The sequence below is a fragment of the Gorilla gorilla genome, chromosome 14, assembly GCF_029281585.2.
Source record: "Gorilla gorilla gorilla isolate KB3781 chromosome 14, NHGRI_mGorGor1-v2.1_pri, whole genome shotgun sequence".
NCBI classification, from domain to species: domain Eukaryota; kingdom Metazoa; phylum Chordata; class Mammalia; order Primates; family Hominidae; genus Gorilla; species Gorilla gorilla.
This window is the reverse complement of record NC_073238.2, coordinates 74,608,202-74,627,998: the sequence shown is the minus strand read 5'-3', so window position 1 is coordinate 74,627,998 and position 19,797 is coordinate 74,608,202. Positions and strand designations below refer to the sequence as shown.

The window sequence follows — 19,797 nt, the reverse complement described above, 5'->3', positions numbered from 1 at the left end:
AATCCATATGAATTACTTCTACATTGTATTCTATCATGTATATATATCATAACTTATTTAAGCAGTTCATTATTGATGGGCATTTAAGTTATTTTCAGTTTTGTTTTTTTTTTTGTCTAACATCAAAAAATATTTTAATGAGTTTTCAGGCCTAATGGCCAAGTCTCAGAAATGGAATTGCTAGGTTAAAAGAAAATCCATATTTACAATTGTAGTACATATTGCCTAGTTTTTCATCAACAAAGTTCTTAGCTTTCACTGTTGGTTTCCTCATGTCAACTCCAACACTTGGCATTATCAGTCATTTAATCTTCACATTCATATTGCTAATTTTCATATTGTTAGGGAATAATAAACATTTATTCATCTGTTTTGGTGATTTTTTTGTATCAATTTTTCTAATTTTCTGTTTATTACTGTTGGCTGTTTTTTTTTAAGCTTGTTTAGACATCATCTTTTTTCTTTAAAATATGTATGAGTTGGTGATAGAAACATTTGAGTGTTATTACAATTGAACATCTCCTTTTGCCTGCTAGAAGTTTAAAATTGTTACTGAGTTTGGCTTTTCCTGTGTTTTCTGTTTTCTGGTATCATGCTTAGAAAAGCCTTTTTCATTCCAACATTATAATATTTTTTCCATTTTGTTTATTACTGGTAGTATCAGTATTTAATTATTTTCTATGATCTTTTTTCTTTCTAAACTTTTGAAGTCATAATGAGTTTAAGAACTTTCACATTAAAAATTTCCTGTCATTGCAATTTTAGACATTTGCGTAGATCAAGCAAAACTAGAAGAGTTTGAAGAGAAAGCATCAGAACTTTACAAGAAAGTAAGTAGTTTTCACTAACTTTATAGTATTCTGTGGGGAACCACTGCAGGCATGCTTCTGCCTCAGGGAATTTGCTTGTTATTCCGTCTTTCTTCTTTATCTGCTTCAGGTGTGTGCATAGATGCCCTCCACCAAGGAGGACTATTGTATCTAAAAAGTCTTAACTCCCCAGTCCCAACCTTGACCTTCCCTATTCTTCTTTCCTTATTTTTCTTTGAGTGTATTTATCATCATCTGACATGCTACATAGTTTATGTATTTATATGTGAATGACTTACCTATTTCACCCTAACAGTAAACTTTGAGGCATTTTGTTTGTTTTATTCACTATCCCTGCACCAGGAACAATTCCTGGCCCTTTGTAAGAACTAAAAAGATCCTTTTTGAATGAGTGGATGATGGAGCAAAATGTATGTAATCAAAATTTTAAGGTTGTGGTAATTCTCAAGAAATGATATTATTAAGCCCTTAAGAATGAAATCATATATAAAAATTTTAAGAGAAAAGTTAACTTGCTTTTAGTTTTGATTAAAGTTGCTTCATTATATTAAGTTGAACTTTAGAAAATTGCCATTTTCATAGGTTGTAGCTATCGGATATTACACAAACAAAACCAGTTTTGTTTCAACTCAGTAGTTCTAACCATCTAGCCAATTCCTTACTTTTCTTTAACCCATTTATGCCTGAGATTGCAATTTTTTTTGAGTTTTGAAAAATCAGACATTGGCAATGACCTTGAGCAGTAGGATATAAATAACTTCCACATGCTCAGCGTTCCAATAATGGAACAGTAGGCATAAATTTAAGGTATTGTTTTGTCCTTTTATCTCTGTCTTAGCAAGTACCTATTAGACTTTTAATTTGTTATTCCAATTCTTTGCATTTTAAATAGTCAATCTGATTTGAATTATTCAGGTGGTTTTTCACATTGAAGGAGTGACGATAATTCTTACTACTATTGTCACCATGATGAACCCACAGCAAACATTTACAAAGTGAATATTTCCTGTGTGTTAGGCATCATGCCAAGGAGTATAGGTTTTTGATGTAGCAGATACTAAATGTATCTTGAAGCAGTTGCACATTTCTATAGCTTTGAAGATAAAACATAACTTACAAATTATAGGCACTGTTTTGTAAGTTAAGAGTAACTTAGGTAAAACATTATAAATGTCCTAAGGGGCCTTAAGGTTCTGACTTTACCAAACGCTAAATGAGAGGTTGTTATTTCCCACGCCTTCGGCTGCAGTTTAGGATTACAGTTGTGAATATAATATTGTTGTTGCTCTGAAGTGACTTAGTTTAGTGGGGGAAACAAATTAATGGATCATTTAAATTTAGTCTCATAGCGTTACAGTGGATAGATGTTCATGTTGTGGGTGACCCTTCACCCAGCCAACATTGTATTCTAAGCTGGATAAGCACTTTAACTCTTCATAGGAAAGCAGTAGTAGACTTTCAAGTACTTGATTTGGATACATCCCAGATAGTATAAATTTGATTTTGTTATCATTTTTAGGTATATAGTATATATGAATGGAGTTAAACATGAATGGAGTTAAAGTTTCTCAACAGATTTTAAAACAAATTGTAGGTTTTAAATATATAAATAGAAGAAAGACCTTGTTCAAGGTTACTTGTCTCCTTTTAGTCAGAAATTATATGTGTTAGTTATATTCAGAAAATACTATTTGCTCCATAAAATATTTCTATTGCCATATTATTTTGTATATATCAGCAAAAACTTTGTTCTGATAGTTTTATAAGGACACATGTAAATACTTTGCTTTAGGCAGGAAGCTATCATGGTTGCTAGACACATTCTTTATTTTGGTTCATAAATTTGAAAAATGAAGACCAGAAATGTCAGAAAGTATATAGAGAATATTGAATTATCAACCTTCTTGTACAGATGCACTAATACATTCACCCTAGAGAATGAAATTAAGCAGAGCCTCAACCTTAACTGTGTCTTTCAACATTTTTTTGCATGTAATTTTGTAAGTGTAATATTGCTCTAGTAACTCTTTTTGGAGAAGGCTATCATATCAGTTTTTATAAGGTGTGCTTTTAATGGAGATTCATTTTTTCCCCAAGGCTACAGTGATTTGACTATAGATATTACAAAAATGCTAAAACAAAGTTTATATTTCAGCTATCTTTTTATAGGCAAGGATGTGGAAACTTATTTTTTCATAAGTAATACAGTTACTTTAGTATGAGCAAGTTAATTTAATAAATGTTCTTAGAGTGTACTCATTATGACTGTGGTTGTTTTTATAATTTTTATCTTAAGTCCCGAAATAATTCTTTTTCCTTATGAATTTTAATCTAGGATTTATGAAATAGGAAGTACACATATTGATATTGTAGAAAGGCTTTTTCATTCTTACTCTCATAAGAACGTAATTTTTTTTCTTGCTGTGTAACAGTGAACTTTGTCTTAGTTGTCAAAAAGAGAAAATGACCTCTCAAAGATTTCTGATGCTGGGAGAGTGACTATGTTGACATAGTCGTTCAACATATAAAGGAAGATTTGACGAGGTTGGCTCATCACTTCGTTCAACAAATATTTATTTGACTTTAATTATAGATGTAAGACACTGGAAAGGTGATGAATAAAATAGAAAAGTTTCTCACATTTATGAGCTTTCAGGTTGGTGAGTGTTATTTTGACAATTTTATATTACAGTGTGCAATTGGTATGGTAGACAAACCTTATGTGGTATGTAAGCCTAGAGGAAAGGTCCCTCACCTAGTCATGGGTGGCCAGGGAAGCCTTCTCCAAGGAAGTGATGTCTAATCTGAGCCTTGAGGAATCGGTATGAAGAACAATGCGAGATAGCCAAGAAGGATGCATATCTAAATTTCTTTTGAATTTCCTATACCTATCTCAAGCTGAGCATATCCAAACCAAATTTATCTTTCTTCTCCCTAAAAATATCTTTTCCCCCTGCATTTTATAACCTTATTTATTTTCTCCAAATAACAACACTTTTTTTCTAGCTTGTAAAACAACAAAACCCTGTAGTCATCTTAGATACACTCCTCTCGCTCATTTCCTTCATTCGGTCAGATATTAACATTTTTGGATTCTGTAGTCTTTTTTCATTTCTTTGTCATTACCCTCTCCTCCACCTCAATTCAGGAAGGCCTTCAGTTCTCGCTTGGATAACTACAATAGCCTCCAAACCAATTTCCATGCTTCTAGTATGTCTTTTTCAGCCCATCTTTCACACTGCTGCTGGTTGAGTTTTTGAAAGTAAAATTTGATTATGTTGTTTACTTATTATACATACCCTAATAACGCTCCAGGATTTTTAGGAAAAGAAGATTAACTCTTTGGCTTATTGCAAAATTCCTTTCAGCAGTTTTATTTCTGTGTTCATCTCTGGCTTTATCCCCTTCAGTTTGTTCTCATACCTCTTTTTGTGCCCCTTACAAAGTATTGCTTGTCATTCATCCACACGCTGAAATGCTAGTAAGTTTTTCAGACTTTGAGGTCAAGCATCATTCCTCCAGGAATCATTCCCCAGCTTTCAGTCTCTCTCTGTCTCTCTATTGCTGGTATTTTTAATTGATTTAGGGTTGTTAGTTTGCTTTTACTTCTCCATCAGCCACTGTGCTGACTAAAAGTACACTGACCATATTCTGTTTAACTGTGTCTTCAGAACCTACCACTCTGAGGCGGCATATCTCGGGTGTGTTGTTAAATATTTATTGCGTAATGGGAAATAGGTAGATTAGGGCCAGATCCTAGAGGGTTCTTAGATAGTAATGATTATAATGAAGTCACTGACAGTTTAAGAACAAAGAAGTCATGTTATTTGAGCTGCCCTTTACAAAGAATAGCAACATTCAAAAAACAAATCTTGTAGGGGGAAACATGTTTGGTTTTGAAAATATGTTTTTTCGTCTGTCTTGAAAAGTTTTCATTAAGTGGTTGGAAATATATTCATGGACTGATTTGTAGTCTGGAATTCAGATGAGAAGCTGAGATGTTGATAGGGATTTGTAAGCCATCAGTGTACGCATGGTGATTTAAACATGGCTGTGGAAGATGAGACAAGCAGGAGGAGGGTGAGGAAAGAGTCCTATAGAATGCCAACATTAGTGGGTTGGATTTTGTAGAAACCCATAACAGGAATTGGTAGGAGCACTCAAGGAGTAGCAGGAGAACCAGAAGTGTGTGTTGTAATGGAACATACAGGAAAAGAGGTTGAATATGGAGGCCTATTTGTAGGTATTTATGCTATAGAACTGGCCTGTCTAATATGGGATGGTGGAAATGTTTTATAATCTATATTGTTCTACATGGTAGTCATCAGCCATATGTGCCCATAGTGTACTTTTTAAAATGGCTGGTGTGACCGAGGAACTGAATTTTTAAACTTTATTTATTTTTGATAATTTAAGTTTACATTTACATAATCATTTGTGGTCAGTGGCTATGATATTGAAATAGCATGGCCCTAGAGAGATCACCTAAAATGAGGCTGAGAGCAGTCCAGGGAATTTGGACTTCTGGAATTGGAATTTGGTAAGTCAGGGTGTTTAGAATGAATTATAGCTAAGTGTGATAGATAATGAAATGAACAGAGTTCAACAGGTCAGAAAAGTGAGTGTGGTTTAAGAATACCCTTTGAAAAAGTTGACTTTTAAGCTAAAGAGGGATTATGGTAAGAGGGGTTATAAGGAGTAAAATGAGGGATGAAAGTACAGAGAGGTAAACTATGCAAGGGAGGTGTGAAGGCAATTGATTTAGCAAGTCCTTAGGGGGAAGCACTGGGTGACAGGAGAAGGTGGGCGGACCTCTGAGACTCATGCATGGCTTGTTTTGTAGTTAGTAATTTGATTAGATATAGGCTTAGAATCTTTTTAATTATTTAACGGTAAGAGGGGTTTGTAGGAGCCGTAGTAGTTGTGGGGAATGGTAGTGTTGCTGTGGCTTAGGTCAACTGAAGGACATTTGGACAGTTTTTACCTATTAGTTTTTGTTATTTTAATAAAGGAACACAGGTTGAGACTGAGAGAATCAGTAGTCTGAAATTTACCTTCCTTCCCTGTAAAATGGGAATTAAAGCAGTATTTCTTATTTCACAGAGTTTTTGTAATGAAATTTAAGAATGCTTCTTTTTATGCTTTAAAAGCTGTAAAGTATGGGGAGAGAGAATGCATGTGTAGGGTTGGGGGTATGTGGAAAATCTCTATTTTCTGCTCAGTTTTGCCGTGAACCTAAAACTGCTCCAAAAAATAGTCTGTTAAGTAAAACCGTAAAGCATTATCTAAACATTAATTGCAGGGAGGTGGCATAGTTTCATTTGAACTTAGACTCTGAAGGCGGGGAATCTGGCTTTTTAATCTCACATCTTTTACTAGCTATGAGGGACTAGCAACTGCCTCTTAGTGTTGTTAAGGACAAAGTAAGATTCCCTTTATAAACTAAGTAAAAATAAAACCCTTTGTAAACGGTGGAGTTCTACATTGTTGTTATTTTCCTAATTGAGGTTTGAGTGTATTTAAAATGTGGAGGCCACATTTGTGAGATAGTTGCATTTTTTTGATTGATTTTTTTTTTATTTTTCTTAAGAAAGTCAAATGCTTGTGTTTGTGAGCAAAAAGGAGGTTTTTAGTCATAATAATGGCAAAGTTGAATGTGTTTGAATGTAAGATGAGAACTGGTGATGAGTGGATATATAAATTATTATAGAAAATTCACTGGATTCACCAAATTTTATTGTTTCCTTTTTTTTTCCAGAAGGTATTTCACTAGGGACTTTGAAAAATTAATTTACCGTTACTTTCCCAAAGATATCAGGAGATATTATGTTGTTATAAGAAAAAAAGTTAGAAACTGAATAGAATGGAGTTGTTTAGTAATAAAAAATATTAAAATGAAATCCTCTAAATCATGTTGATATACTTCAGATAAGTTTCAAGAATAAGTTTTTGCAGGTGGAAGATGCAAGGAATTTGTACAATGCTTTGCTCTCTATTATTTTACACAAAGCCACAATAATATTTAGAGACTTTGAAGAAAAATGCCAAGGTTGCAGATAACTGTGGCCAGTTTACTCTGCAGAGAGAAGGTCACAGACTTGTCTATGGCCTTTTTCTGCCCCCTTGTGAATGAACGATTTTGGTTGGGACCTGGAGGGGCCTAGAGAAAGACTGTAAGTGACTTTTCAAAACTCTATCACTCCTTTCATGAAACCAGTTCAGGAATTTGTGTTCTACCGGCAGATCATTCGAGTCATATTTCTATAAGAAGAATAGTGCTTTTCATTTTCATCTTCCTGTTTTTGTTATTATTTTTAATTTGTTTCAGTTTGAAAAAGAGTTTACCGACCACCAAGAAACTCAGGCTGAATTGCAGAAAAAAGAGGCAAAGATTAATGAGCTTCAAGCAGAGCTACAAGCTTTTAAGTCTCAGGTAAAATTCCACTCTGAGTGAATTTGGGTATTAAAAACACAGTGAGGGAGCAAAGGTTATGTTATATCTTCATAGCATCAAAATGTTTAAACTTTAATTTTGCTTGTATATTTTTATAGCATTATTTGTACTGTGTTTTGCTATTTTTTTGTCATTTTTTTCTATATGTATGTATATCTAAGCTTTTACTAATTAATCTGCTTTCTTATGTTTTGTTAGGGTTTTGTTCCTAATGTCACATGTTTCCTAAGTAATTCAGCATAAAGAGTAAGAAAATCTTTTACTCTCAGATTTGTTATTCATCACTGATCTTTATCCCACTGCAAGAAATTATTGCTCAAGCTATTTATTTTTTAAAACCTTCAGCCTAGGGGTCCCTTGCAGTAAAAGATAACCTCTAGCTGAATGAGAACATTTTCTGATAATTTTTCAATTTCCAAAGTAAACAGATTTAAAACATGACAAAAAAGAGAGTAAATCTGGATTATGAAGCAGATAGCTCCCATGCACCCTCTACACATAAAACATTTAGATAGCAAGAAATACGTCATCTGCATGCTTTATGTGGATGTAAGTAAGGAGGTAGAATATTCATAGCTAAATTTCTTCATGTAGATTTACGTACAGGATGATGAGCAATAAGTATAGTTTTGCTATTTTCCTTTCATCTTAATTTACAGTTATGTTGAAATAGTCTCAGGTATACTATATCCTATCTTACTGGCAATTTTGTTTTCTTTTAAATGCTTAGTGGATAGTTTTGTTGCTGAGGCTGTCTGGAGATACCTTAAGAGATAGCTATCTGTTAGTATTCAATTTTAGAAAAAAATTAAAATCTCTTATCTACAAGAAAATTATTCTCATTCATCTTCTTTCTTTAGTGCTGCAAGAGGGGAGTATCACATTTTATTGAATTTTTTTTTTATGTTTCCCATATGGTTCCTTGTCTCTCATATTGAAAGAAACATTTGATTGTGTCTGTACTTCAGACTGAGTTACAGACAGTGGCTGAAATATTTATAACAAGTTTTTCTTGGTCTGGGGTAACGTAAATTTAAGAACTTTCTTTTCTTTTTAATTATGTTCAGTTGAAGGTTTGTTTGTAAATCTCCAGAAAATTCCAGTTTATAAAAAACGTATCCACCATTTTTGAATAAGTTATTGCTGCATAGTGCTTTTACATAAAATGGGAATAAGTGTATGTTTTGAAAGTGAAATTAAATCAAGGAATCTCCTGAATTGTTTTAAATTGTATACAGTGATGACCCATGTTTATGGCTATGAGAAGAAAACCTAGAATTAGATACTTAATATTGGCCACCATATTCATGTTTGAACAACTGGCAAATTCTTTCTTTGGATTCTGGTTTATTTCTTATGAAATGTGGGCATTTATCTTAAGATCCTTCTTTTTGTTCAAAGCTATGCTGACTATGAAGAGTATGAATAAAATATGTTCTGTTATCTGTGATTTAATTCCTTTGCTCCTGTAGTCTCTTCACAACCAGGTAGTTTAGGTGCTGGAGAGACATAGTGATGAGCAAGATAGTCACAGTGTCTGGCCTCCCAAACCATATCTTCAAGTCAGTCTTCACACTTTATCAAATGAACTATTCTAGAGCAGAAATTCAGCCATATCTTTAAGACATTGATAGTTAATTATTAAATACGTTCAAAAGGAAGTATCGTCTTTGATCACAGCAACCCAGAGTAACACTGAACTGGTTCTTCTTTATACTTAATGGTTTTGATAAGGCATGCTTTTGATTTGTGGCCTCAAATTCTTTTATAACACTGTTTTCTTTGTCATGATTTCAGACGTCATTGATTTCGAGCTTTTATACATGGTCTATTTTTCATAATTGTGCCATGAAAATTCAAAATTATGTAACATTTATTAAATGTTAAAGGTAGTTAGAATTGAAGTTTGTAATTTCAAGAAGCTAATCATATTACAAAAGTTATTTATTAACCCAGAATGTCTTCTTTGTATCCATCGAAATGCATCTGTTAAATTCTTATTATGCCATGGAAACATGAGGACAAAAGTGACCAGTGGACACAGGCGGTTCTTTTTTCACCCCTGATTTTACCTTGCTTCTCTGTGGCATTTGATTCTGCAAAGCAGTCTTTTAGATGGTGCTCTCTTCATTCATAGTTTTTGACCCTGTGCCCAGTTGGCTTTTTCTCTTCTTGTCTTTCATGCGTTTATCCTACGCATTTCTTCCATAGCTGTCATGCACCAGTCACTGCTTTAGGTGCTGGGGAAAGAGCAGTAAATAATACAAGATAGTCACTTACCTCATCAGCTTATGATTGGTCAAAGAGATAAATGCTAATGATTCCTTAAATAAATTCTCACTTTTGATAAGAGCTATTGAAATGTACAAGGTGCTATCAGTGTAAAATGAGTGGTCAGATAAGGCTTTCCCAAGGAAGGGACCTGTTAGCTCAGACTGAAGAGGCTAGTAGGAGATGGTCAGGTGAAGAGAATGTTCCAGGCAGAGGGACCAGCATGTACAAGGGCCCTGAAATTAGCATGAGGTTGGCACATACACAGAATTAGAAGAAAGTCACCTACAAGACCAGATAGCAGGGACCAGATCATGATATACTTATATAGGTCCTACGAAGAATTTTAGTTTGTTGTTGTTGTTGTTGTTTTCTCAAGTCCTTTAGGACACCATTGAGAAGATTTGAGCAAAGGCATGATGTGGCAATACCATTTAAGTTCTTTTGTTGAAATCTTATTTCTTACTTATCACTTAAATGCTTGCGCTCCATAGAACTCTGTGCATAGACCCTTTGTCATGCTACATATTCTCTCCATACTATGAGTGAACTTCTCTGCTTCCCTGGCTTCAACTGTTCTCCAGAGACTACTGATTTTCAAATCTTCTAGATCCACATACCCATTTCCCTCCTGGACATTTCTACCTAGATGGTCATAACTACCTCAAAACAGGGAATTATACTTCTGGCAATTATGTTTTCATGAGGAAAAAAAGCTGTAATTATATTCTTAAATTAGAAGAAAAATTGTTGGAATTTTGATTTTTGGTTAAACCTTATGAAATTACTGATATGTAATTATTTTTGGTTTAAATGAATACCTTATTTTTGAGTAAAGTGCATATTTACATGTTTTGTAGATATGTTCTTAGTTATGTCTCTTATTGTTTTTTTTTTCCAGTTTGGTGCCTTGCCAGCTGATTGTAATATTCCTTTGCCTCCCTCTAAAGAAGGTGGAACTGGCCACTCAGCACTTCCTCCTCCGCCTCCACTGCCTTCTGGTGGAGGGGTGCCGCCTCCACCTCCTCCCCCACCACCTCCTCCACTTCCAGGAATGCGGATGCCATTCGGTGGTCCTGTGCCTCCACCACCTCCCCTGGGATTCCTTGGAGGACAAAATTCTCCTCCTCTACCAATCCTGCCATTTGGGTTGAAACCAAAGAAAGAATTTAAACCTGAAATCAGCATGAGAAGATTGAATTGGTTAAAGGTAAAAGAAATTAATAGAGGAAAATACTTTTACTTAGATCTAAATCTAATTTTGGATTTATATATACATAATTTCTAATGAGATTTAATTTATACCTACATAATTTAATTTATATATACATAATTTCTAATGTCACTAATCAAAGTGACAATAAAATAGCTTTTTTTTTTAAAGTATTGGGACAAATCCCTTTCATATTGACTAAGACTTTCTGCTTTATAAATACAGTGAGAGTTGATGTTGTTCCAGTGGAATGCAATTTGTAATTAAATTGATAATTAAACATTATTGCAGTGAATCCTATGTTTATGAAGTGTTTCTCAAAAAAAAATGATGGTGTTCTTAGGAAATTTTCTCTATTGATAGATGTTGGGAAAGTGTTAACTAGTTGTCAGAAGCTAATATCTAGTCAGATCTTAAGAATTCAGAATCCTGCAGAAAAATGGTTTCATGGTAACAGAAACGTGGAAAATGCTGTATAATGTATCCTGGCCGCCAAAATGTATAGTGCAGGTGAAGATTATTAGAGACTATGAGAAATGCAATAGAGAAAAAGCTAATTAAATCGTATTTCAAATCCTCAACTATTGGATCATGGAAGCCTTTTCTTCGTAATAAGACCTTAACATCCTGCAGAACTTGTATCTTATTGAACACACTTCAGGGAAAAATCTTACAGATACGACTTTATAAATATCTGCTGACAGCTATGATACTCAGTGTATGCATAGTGCTTGACTTGGGACAGGTGAAACACTCACCTATTTATGAATCAGTCTCCTCTCTGATTGTAGATCAGACCTCATGAAATGACTGAAAACTGTTTCTGGATAAAAGTAAATGAAAATAAGTATGAAAACGTGGATTTGCTTTGTAAACTTGAGAATACATTTTGTTGCCAACAAAAAGGTAAGTTTAACATCTTATTTATTAATTTGATTTTAGAATTTTAACATATACTTTTTATATACCAATTTTCAGAAAACGTTATTTTATGAATCCTGTACATGTTATTTTTACATTTCTAATGGGCAAATAAATGGTATAATGAAATAAAGTGCTTAAAAAGTAAATTCTGTTTTAAAAATGCAAAAGGTTAATATAAAATTTTGATTATTAAATTTTCTATATGATATTATTTTTGAAGATATTCCATTGGGATAAATTAGACTTTTGTGAAAGAGGATATTTTCAGTGACAGTTTTGGCATGAGAAGGTCCTTTAGTTTGAAAAATAGAAAAACAAAATGTGTGCTTTATTGTAGTTAGAATTTTACTACCCTTTAATATTACAGTGACTAGGGGAGCTAGGAGAGGGATAGCATTAGGAGAAATACCCAACGTAGATGACGGGTTGGTGGGTGCAGCAAACCACCATGGCACGTGTATACCTATGTAACAAACCTGCATGTTCTGCACATGTATCCCAGAACTTAAAGTATAATCCAAAAAAAATTACAGTGACTATCACATAATTCAATTAATTGCTATGAGTCACATGGGATAAGAATATCAGATTTATAATGTCTTCAAAGTTAGCTTGGAAGAGAAGTATCTGAGTAGGTTATATGATCTTTTCATTAAAAGCAATGGCATTCATTTTCCAAAATGTTTTGTGATAGGTTTTACCTGTGCAGTGTGATTTTTAAAAAATTGTTTAGGTATTACATAAGTCTGAAAATTGAACTTATTTCATCCAATTTCGTGGGCCTGCTACTTACATTTCAAGACTGATATCCACACGGAATTTTTAAGTATTATATAAAACTTACATTTTAGGACTGTAGTGCAAAACACTTAGATCAATCATTACCTTTTAATTTTCAAAAAGAAATTTTTCACTATAGACTTATGCCACCTATATCCCTGGGCTCATAGAACAAAGGAAGAGGTGGCAGGGAGAGATTGTACTGGATGGATACAGGTCAGAGACCTTTGTGTAGAGGGTTGAGTTGACTTCCTAAATGTTGACTGTTAGCCAGGCACCATGCTAGATGCTTTATGTATCTGTTTAACTTGAGCACAGCAGCCAAAGAATGTTGGCAGATATTTTTAAAATGTATTAGTATTCCTTTGAATGAGTTTCTGAAAGATTAGAATCTCTTTCTAAAAGGTAATTGTAAATTAAGAAATTATTAATGTAAATTAGAAACTCTAAAAGGTAATTGTAAATTAAGGTAGTTTTCTAGAATTTGATAAAAACAGTTAACACATATTTTTGAGTACCATTTATCCTGACTAAAGTATTAAAAATGGTATATTTTTGGTCTTTGAACACAGGGAGAATTTTCTCAGCAAGCTCACCCTAGTAAATTTGTGAATAAGATTTTAATTTTACCTTTTGATTATGGAGGATCAAAATTTTCTTCAAATAAGATTAGTGTACTCTTCTGGCAATCAAGGAAAATATATGGCAGTTAAAATTTGTATTTACATGTAAAACACTTCAGAATTTCAGATTTCATAATCTGGAGTTGATTAGTTTTCCTTTTGCTTTCCTAGTAGGTACAAATGGTGGTACCTAAAAACTATTTAAGTAATTCTGCCATACAGCTACTCTCTTTTTCTCCTTACTCTGATTACTTTCTTAATTAATGAGGCTCAAAAGGGAAACTTGTTAGCATGTCTTTAATTTAGCTGTAGTGTTAGCCCTAAATGAAATAATTGGACCTTTAAAAAATTCTTAAGTCATCTAACTTTAGCCTTGAGACTCAAGGTTGAATAAAAAAATGATGTATTTGCTCTATCTAATACTAGTTAGAAAGATTAAGGTGAAAAGGTGATCATTTTTTGCATACTCCATATTTCCATCTCTCTCTGCCTTTGTACTGCTGGTCCTTTGGCCTGGAATCTCTTTACTTGACTTAGAGGCTGGCAGAGGACTATGATACCTTCTGTCTCAATTCAACTCAAATGCTGCTTTCTTTTTTTTCTGTGACAGTAGATGACATTTCCAGGGGGAACACAAAGGGTGGGGAAGCCCAGGGTTGTGACTCCGAGCCCTGCTAACATTTCTCAGTGGTAAGCAGAGATGAGCTGTAAAGGTGACTATTTTTTTGGGACTTCATTTTAAAGAATAATTCCTAGAAAGCATTATTTGAGGAGTCCTAAGAGTGCTTTTTGGCATTACTGGTCATCTGGCAATCAAGGAGAATATATGACAATTAAAATGTGTATTTACATGTAAAACACTTCAGAGTATTTTATAGGAAAGGCCAGTCATTGCTACGTTCAGAGAAACAGGATTTTATATAGACATTTAATAGGAAAGATCAGAAAGGAAGGAAAGAGAAAGATGTCCAGAGAGCTTAGACAAGACTGGTCAAGTAGACAGGTTGCTTCATGTGGTCTCTTTATTCATGGCCTGGCTGCTGAGGCATTGGGTCCAAATGTTACATTCACGTATCTCCCTGAGTCCAACATACTTTGTTTGAATCAATTTTGTAATTGCTGCAGAATTCAAAACTATGGCCAGGTGCAATGGCTCCCGCCTGTAATCTCAGCATTTTGGGAGGTCGAGGTGGGTGGATCATTTGAGGCCAGGAGTTTGAGACCAGCCTGGCCAACATGATGAGACCCTCATTTCTACTAAAAAAATTAAAAAAAAAAAAATAGCCAGGCATGGTGGTGCACACCTGTAGTCCCAGCTACTCCGGAGGCTGAGGCATGAGAATCGCTTGAACCTGGGAGGCAGAGGTTGCAGCGAGCCAGGATCACGCCACTGCACTCCAGTCTGGGCAACAGAGTAAGACTATGTCTCAAAAAAACAAAAAAACAAAAACAGGCAAACCCCCAAACAAAAGTAAACCTGGTCACTTATGTATTGTTCACTCCAAGGTGAAAATCCGTTTGTCTTTCCACCCTTTTGCAAGCCAGTGCAGGAGGTAGAGGCATTGGCTGCTGGCTGATTTTCATCACAGCTAGGTAGGGAAGGATGGTAATTACTGAAGAATAGTGGGTTTTTTAGAGAAATGGTGCATCTCTGTTTTTCATTGCAGTAGTAACTGTTTGGACTGAGAACCGAGGCTATTTCTTTGATTACAAAGATGGACATTCCATCCCAGGCATTTAAATGATAGATGCCAATCCTTTGTGCTTCCCAAGCATTCAAATTAGGTAGTAAGAACAAAGGAACTGAATCCAATCATTTAAAGAGATCCTTGAAGTTTTCTGTCATGTAGGCTTTATTTGTTGTCAAGTAAGTGGGGCTTTTTTCTTATGGTAGACACTACTTTAGGTTTTCAGGACTTCTAATGTTTAGACTACTGGGATTTACAGGTCTAATACACTTAGAGTTGGAAAAGGAGCTAATATCTATATCAGATATTGCGCATACGTGATATATCAGTGCCTCAGCTGGGTTCTCTTCATATTATCTTGTTTAATCTTTAGTGTATCTCAGCTGAGATCTTTTCTCCTGGTCTCCTGATGGCAAAACAATTCTGGCTTCTTGTGATACTATCCAACCCTACCTACATTTACATATTACCAAGATATTCTTGGTAAGGGCTTGGCTCTTTCCTCTTAATTCCTGTTGCCTTTTATTACATTCCTACTTTTTTTTTTTTTCCAATTAGATCTTACCTATTCTGCTTTTTAAACTAATCTTTGCGACCATTTACAACAACGCTTCTGTGGGAAAGTACCTTGTGCCGTATCTGTAGAGGAATAGGAACCCTCTCTAATCCTTTTCCTGTGAAAAATCAGTAATTTTTTCCTGATTCACTTACATCATTTTCTTTTACACTTTATTTTGCTGTTAAGTAGCTCACTTCAGTTTTCTTGATTCTCTCTGTTGTAAGTTTTTGGGAGACATCTTAGCTTTCTGTATTTTAAATTATTCTGGAAATGTATATAAGCACTTTTCCAGATTATCTTTTTTCTTTTTCTCATACCTCCTCTTTCATACCTTCCACTTTTTCTTATTGGCTACCACTGTTCCACTCAACAACTATTTATTGGGTGCATATTGCGTGTTGTGCCTCGTGCTTGACATTGGAGATACCAGCATGAATAAGGCAGGTGTGCTTCCCATACCCATGTTGCTTTTACATTCCTGATGAAACTCAGTCAAGTTCTTAGTTGAAGCATAATAACAAGGAGTGGAATAACAAATGCTGATTTTGATTTTAGAAAAGACTGACATTTTACTAAATTCAGCTTCTGTTAAGACTTAACAAGGTTATAAAAGAAGATTGTTTATCTATCTCTCTGAAATTTAATCATAATATTCATATATTGAACATTTGGTATCATCAAAATAATGCTAATGACCTATGTATTTTTTTTTTTTTACCAGATTGGAAGCATCCGTTGGTTAATTTTTACAGGCTGTTGGAAAATGTATTAGAGTATACTAACAGGTTATTGGTGTTGGATTTGTCAAGTAAAATTAATATTAACTACTTTCATTATTCACAAACTGTTAACTTAATAGGGATTAAAGGACTTTCTGAAAGTATATGAATAGTCTAATTCACTTAGACTAATTTATTATGAAAATGTGGTCCCACAATTTTTAGCTTTCTGAAGTAATCATATTTTATAACAGGTGTGTCATTTTTGCCAGATAGGGCCCATAAATTGGTTTATAAATTATTTCTCAACTGAATAGTTATGGCATATGGAAACAGTTAATGGATTATCCACTTAAAAACAAATCAAGCTTAGATTTCTGACATCATAGTTCAGTGGACAAAGAATTGAGGAAGTAGGTGATAAACGTGGATTATCCCAGCAACTTAGTGGTGTTCAAGATGTTGCATTGTGTTTGAAACATAATTTATTCCTCTGTACAAACAAATGTGTATAAAATTTTTTAAGCTACCTCACAAGGCTACATTAAGGTGAACACATAGAAATATGTTTTTTTGTAATGCATGCTAATAAAGAGATGATGCCAAAATAAATGTAACGTGTTTTATAGATAGTAAAGTTTCCTGAAAAGAACAGAATATTTCACAAATACTAATTTGGAAAGATTGGGGAGAAAGTCAGTAGAGAATGAAATATTTCTCTAGGGACATATCATTTGGTTCTTGTCTGTGGCTGAATCTCAAAAGTAGTAAAGACTTAAGGAAATTATGAAATGGGTCAAGAATATCTTATCTTCCCATTAAAGGATCTTATTGTTACCAGTTATAGTATATTCTCTGTTGGGGTGCGGAAGAAATGGAAATTTATTTTGAAAGCTTTAGCGAAATGGGAACTAAAGAGAGAGGCTAAAGAAAGTGGATTTATTTAGCTTGGAGCCAAGGAAGACTTGCAAGTCCACCTAATGCTTTGGTTAAATGCTTAGTTACAGCATATCTTTGGTATAGTGTGGTAGAAATTTATGCATTGTAACATCTGTACAGTATACAAAAAACATGTCTGTTTTGAATCCCTATAAATAGACATGTTTCTTGCATACTGTACAGATGTTACAAACAGAAAGAGAGGAAACTAGGGTGTATGTGTATTGGTGTGTGTATGTACATACACATAGCTTTTTCCTTCTTTTTTCTCCTTTCCTACTTCTACTGGAGAAAGGAAAGATATTAGGGTAATGGATTTGACTGGAGTCACTTGACGAATGGTAGATTGGAGGATACTGTTTCTTTTCCATATTACAAGTTGACCTTGATATTTTAATCTTGGTAGCAAGTTCTTAGTGGTGTGTCTGTAGCTATCATCCCTTAACAAAATTATAAAGTTGTTACATTTCATTGTTGTTATCTCACGCCTTTTGTCTCAGAATTTATCTTCCATTTTCTCTGTCTTCTGCCTTACTCTCCATTTCACCAGGGCAATTCCAGTTGCCCTCCGATTGCTTAAAGTTCACTTCCCTATTTTAGGCAGTTCTTTGCCTTGTCTGCATCATGTTCTGTCATTCAAGACTCTGACTCAAATTAGTGCTTGTTATTATTCACCTGGAAATTTAAATGAGGCTTATCCTTCTGAATGCACTATTGTAATGTTAGGGCATTAATAATATTTTGAGGCTGGGCACAATGGCTCATGCCTCTAATCTCAGCGCTTTGGGAGGCCAAGACAGGAGGATTGCTTGAGGCCAGGAGTTCATGACCAGCCTGGGCAATGTATTGAGACCTGTCTCTACAAAAGTAGAGATTGGGTGATAGAGTGAGACCCTGTCTCTATTTAAGAACAAAAATTTGTAAATCTAGCTATTCACTTACCTGTTCTCCCCCTTCCCCTCCCCCCCATTACATACACTGTTTGCCTGGCTAGAAGAGATGGAATCACCTAGAGTTAGAATGGTAACCTGATACCATCCTTGGAACACAGGAGGAGAATAGGGTCAAGATAGGAGAGTCAGAAGTAGATACAGAGGACTTCTTGCTAGATTAAATGCTATATAGCAATTTGGTATTAAATAAATAGTATAGCAAATAAATGGTATAATATAGTAAGTAGTAAATTCTATGTAGCATTTTGATGTTAAACAGTATAGTATATTCTTAGAAAAATCTGTATAAAAATAACTTTATTATATATTTTAGAATCTTGAATTTCACAATTTAGATTTTTAGGTGATTATGCATTCATGTGTTTAGATAAGCTGTTCTTGTCCCTCAAGGTTAAATCATTTGGGCATATGATCTTATAATGTATTCTGTGCATTTAATAGAAGCTTTCACATGTTCGTTGGCATCTGAGTAGGTAAGCCAGGTTAGAGACCTTTTGTTACCACAGCTTTCACTTGTCTAAGTGCATCTCTGTATCTTAAAAGAATGGATGTTTCAAAATCAGACACTTTATCCCAGGATTCTTAACTTGGGGTCTGCAAATAGAATTCTGGGGTCTGAAGTTGAATAAGAAAAAAAATCACATACTTTAACCTCTAATTGAAATTTAGCTTTTTCTTCAATTATAGGTAACAAACATAGCAGTACCTATTAAGTTTCCATGAGTACAATTCACATATACTTTCAAAATACATTAGAATTATTTTAGTTAAGTTGAAATATCATTTAAAATGATCAGTATTTCAAAATTAAGGTAGTTATTAGACCTGCAACTAGATCTTGTTATTTAATTCGTTAATAAAGAAGCAGATTTTGTTGATTGCTTCCACCTGGAAGCAGACACAGAGATGCTGGAGTGTAAATGTGTTTTTTTTTAAGGGTCAGGTTGCAAGACCGGGCGGGAAAAACCTTAGACCATGGTGTAAACCTGATAAATTCTCAGCCAGTCTAGCCAGGAAGGAGCTCTGGAACAAATGATGCCTGTGAGGGGAGTCCCTCGTTGGGTCCTAATGGCAGTCCTTACTACCTGTGCCAGGCTCAGCCATTGGCTGGGGGCTGCCTAGGAGGAGTGTGGCCTGGACTCAAAAGCTAAGGAGGATTCTAAAGGTGCTAACAACTTGAAGCCTGTCAGCTAAATGCACTCCTTGCAGCTGAATGGAAAGTTCTTCCTAAATGGAGATCTGAGCAGCACATCTACATTGCTTCCTCACATGTGTATTACTATTTCATAAACTGCTGTTTAATGCATTTTGATAGCTGCATTCAAGTATAATTTACTTCCTTTGAAATCCTATGTATTTTTGTTTATGCATTTAAAATACTATTTTGAGAAAGGGTCCACTTCTTTGACTGTCAATGGGGTCTTTGGCAAAAAAGGTTAAGAATTAATTTAGACTCTCTCATTTGTGCAGTGGTGAGAGTGAAGTAACATCAAAGACCTGGGCCTGAGCCTCAGCTTAACTGCTGCCTATTTAAATTTATGTTGCCTTTTTTTCTTTTTTTAAATTCAAAGAACCAATACATGTAATGAAATATTTCATCCAACTTAGAATAATGTTTTAAGGCAGTTTCAACATCAGACTGTCCATTTTTGAATCTCACTTTAGCAGACTACTCTAATGCATTTATTAATAAAAGTATACTTAGGTCAAATCTGGACAAAATGTGAAACTCATTAATTAGATAATAAAACAACATATTATTGATGTATTTTTTACTAGTCAAATGTTTGCTTATGTTACTTTATTTGCTCCCAGAAACATTTATGTGAAAGAATCAAGGCAGA

The 19,797-nt window shown here is 34.4% G+C and overlaps 1 protein-coding gene across 7 annotated transcripts in view; it reads left to right on the top strand.

Moving 5' to 3' along the window:
* The window catches only part of DIAPH3 (diaphanous related formin 3), a 490,541-nt gene that overhangs the window by 178,663 nt on the left and 292,081 nt on the right, over positions 1 to 19,797 (top strand). For all 7 annotated transcript variants that reach the window (XM_055360754.2, XM_055360755.2, XM_055360758.2 and 4 more), the window contains 4 exons: positions 766 to 830; positions 7,159 to 7,263; positions 10,457 to 10,765; positions 11,560 to 11,674. In XM_055360754.2, the coding sequence (XP_055216729.2) occupies positions 766 to 830; positions 7,159 to 7,263; positions 10,457 to 10,765; positions 11,560 to 11,674 (594 nt within the window). The remainder of the gene's footprint in view (positions 1 to 765; positions 831 to 7,158; positions 7,264 to 10,456; positions 10,766 to 11,559; positions 11,675 to 19,797) is intronic.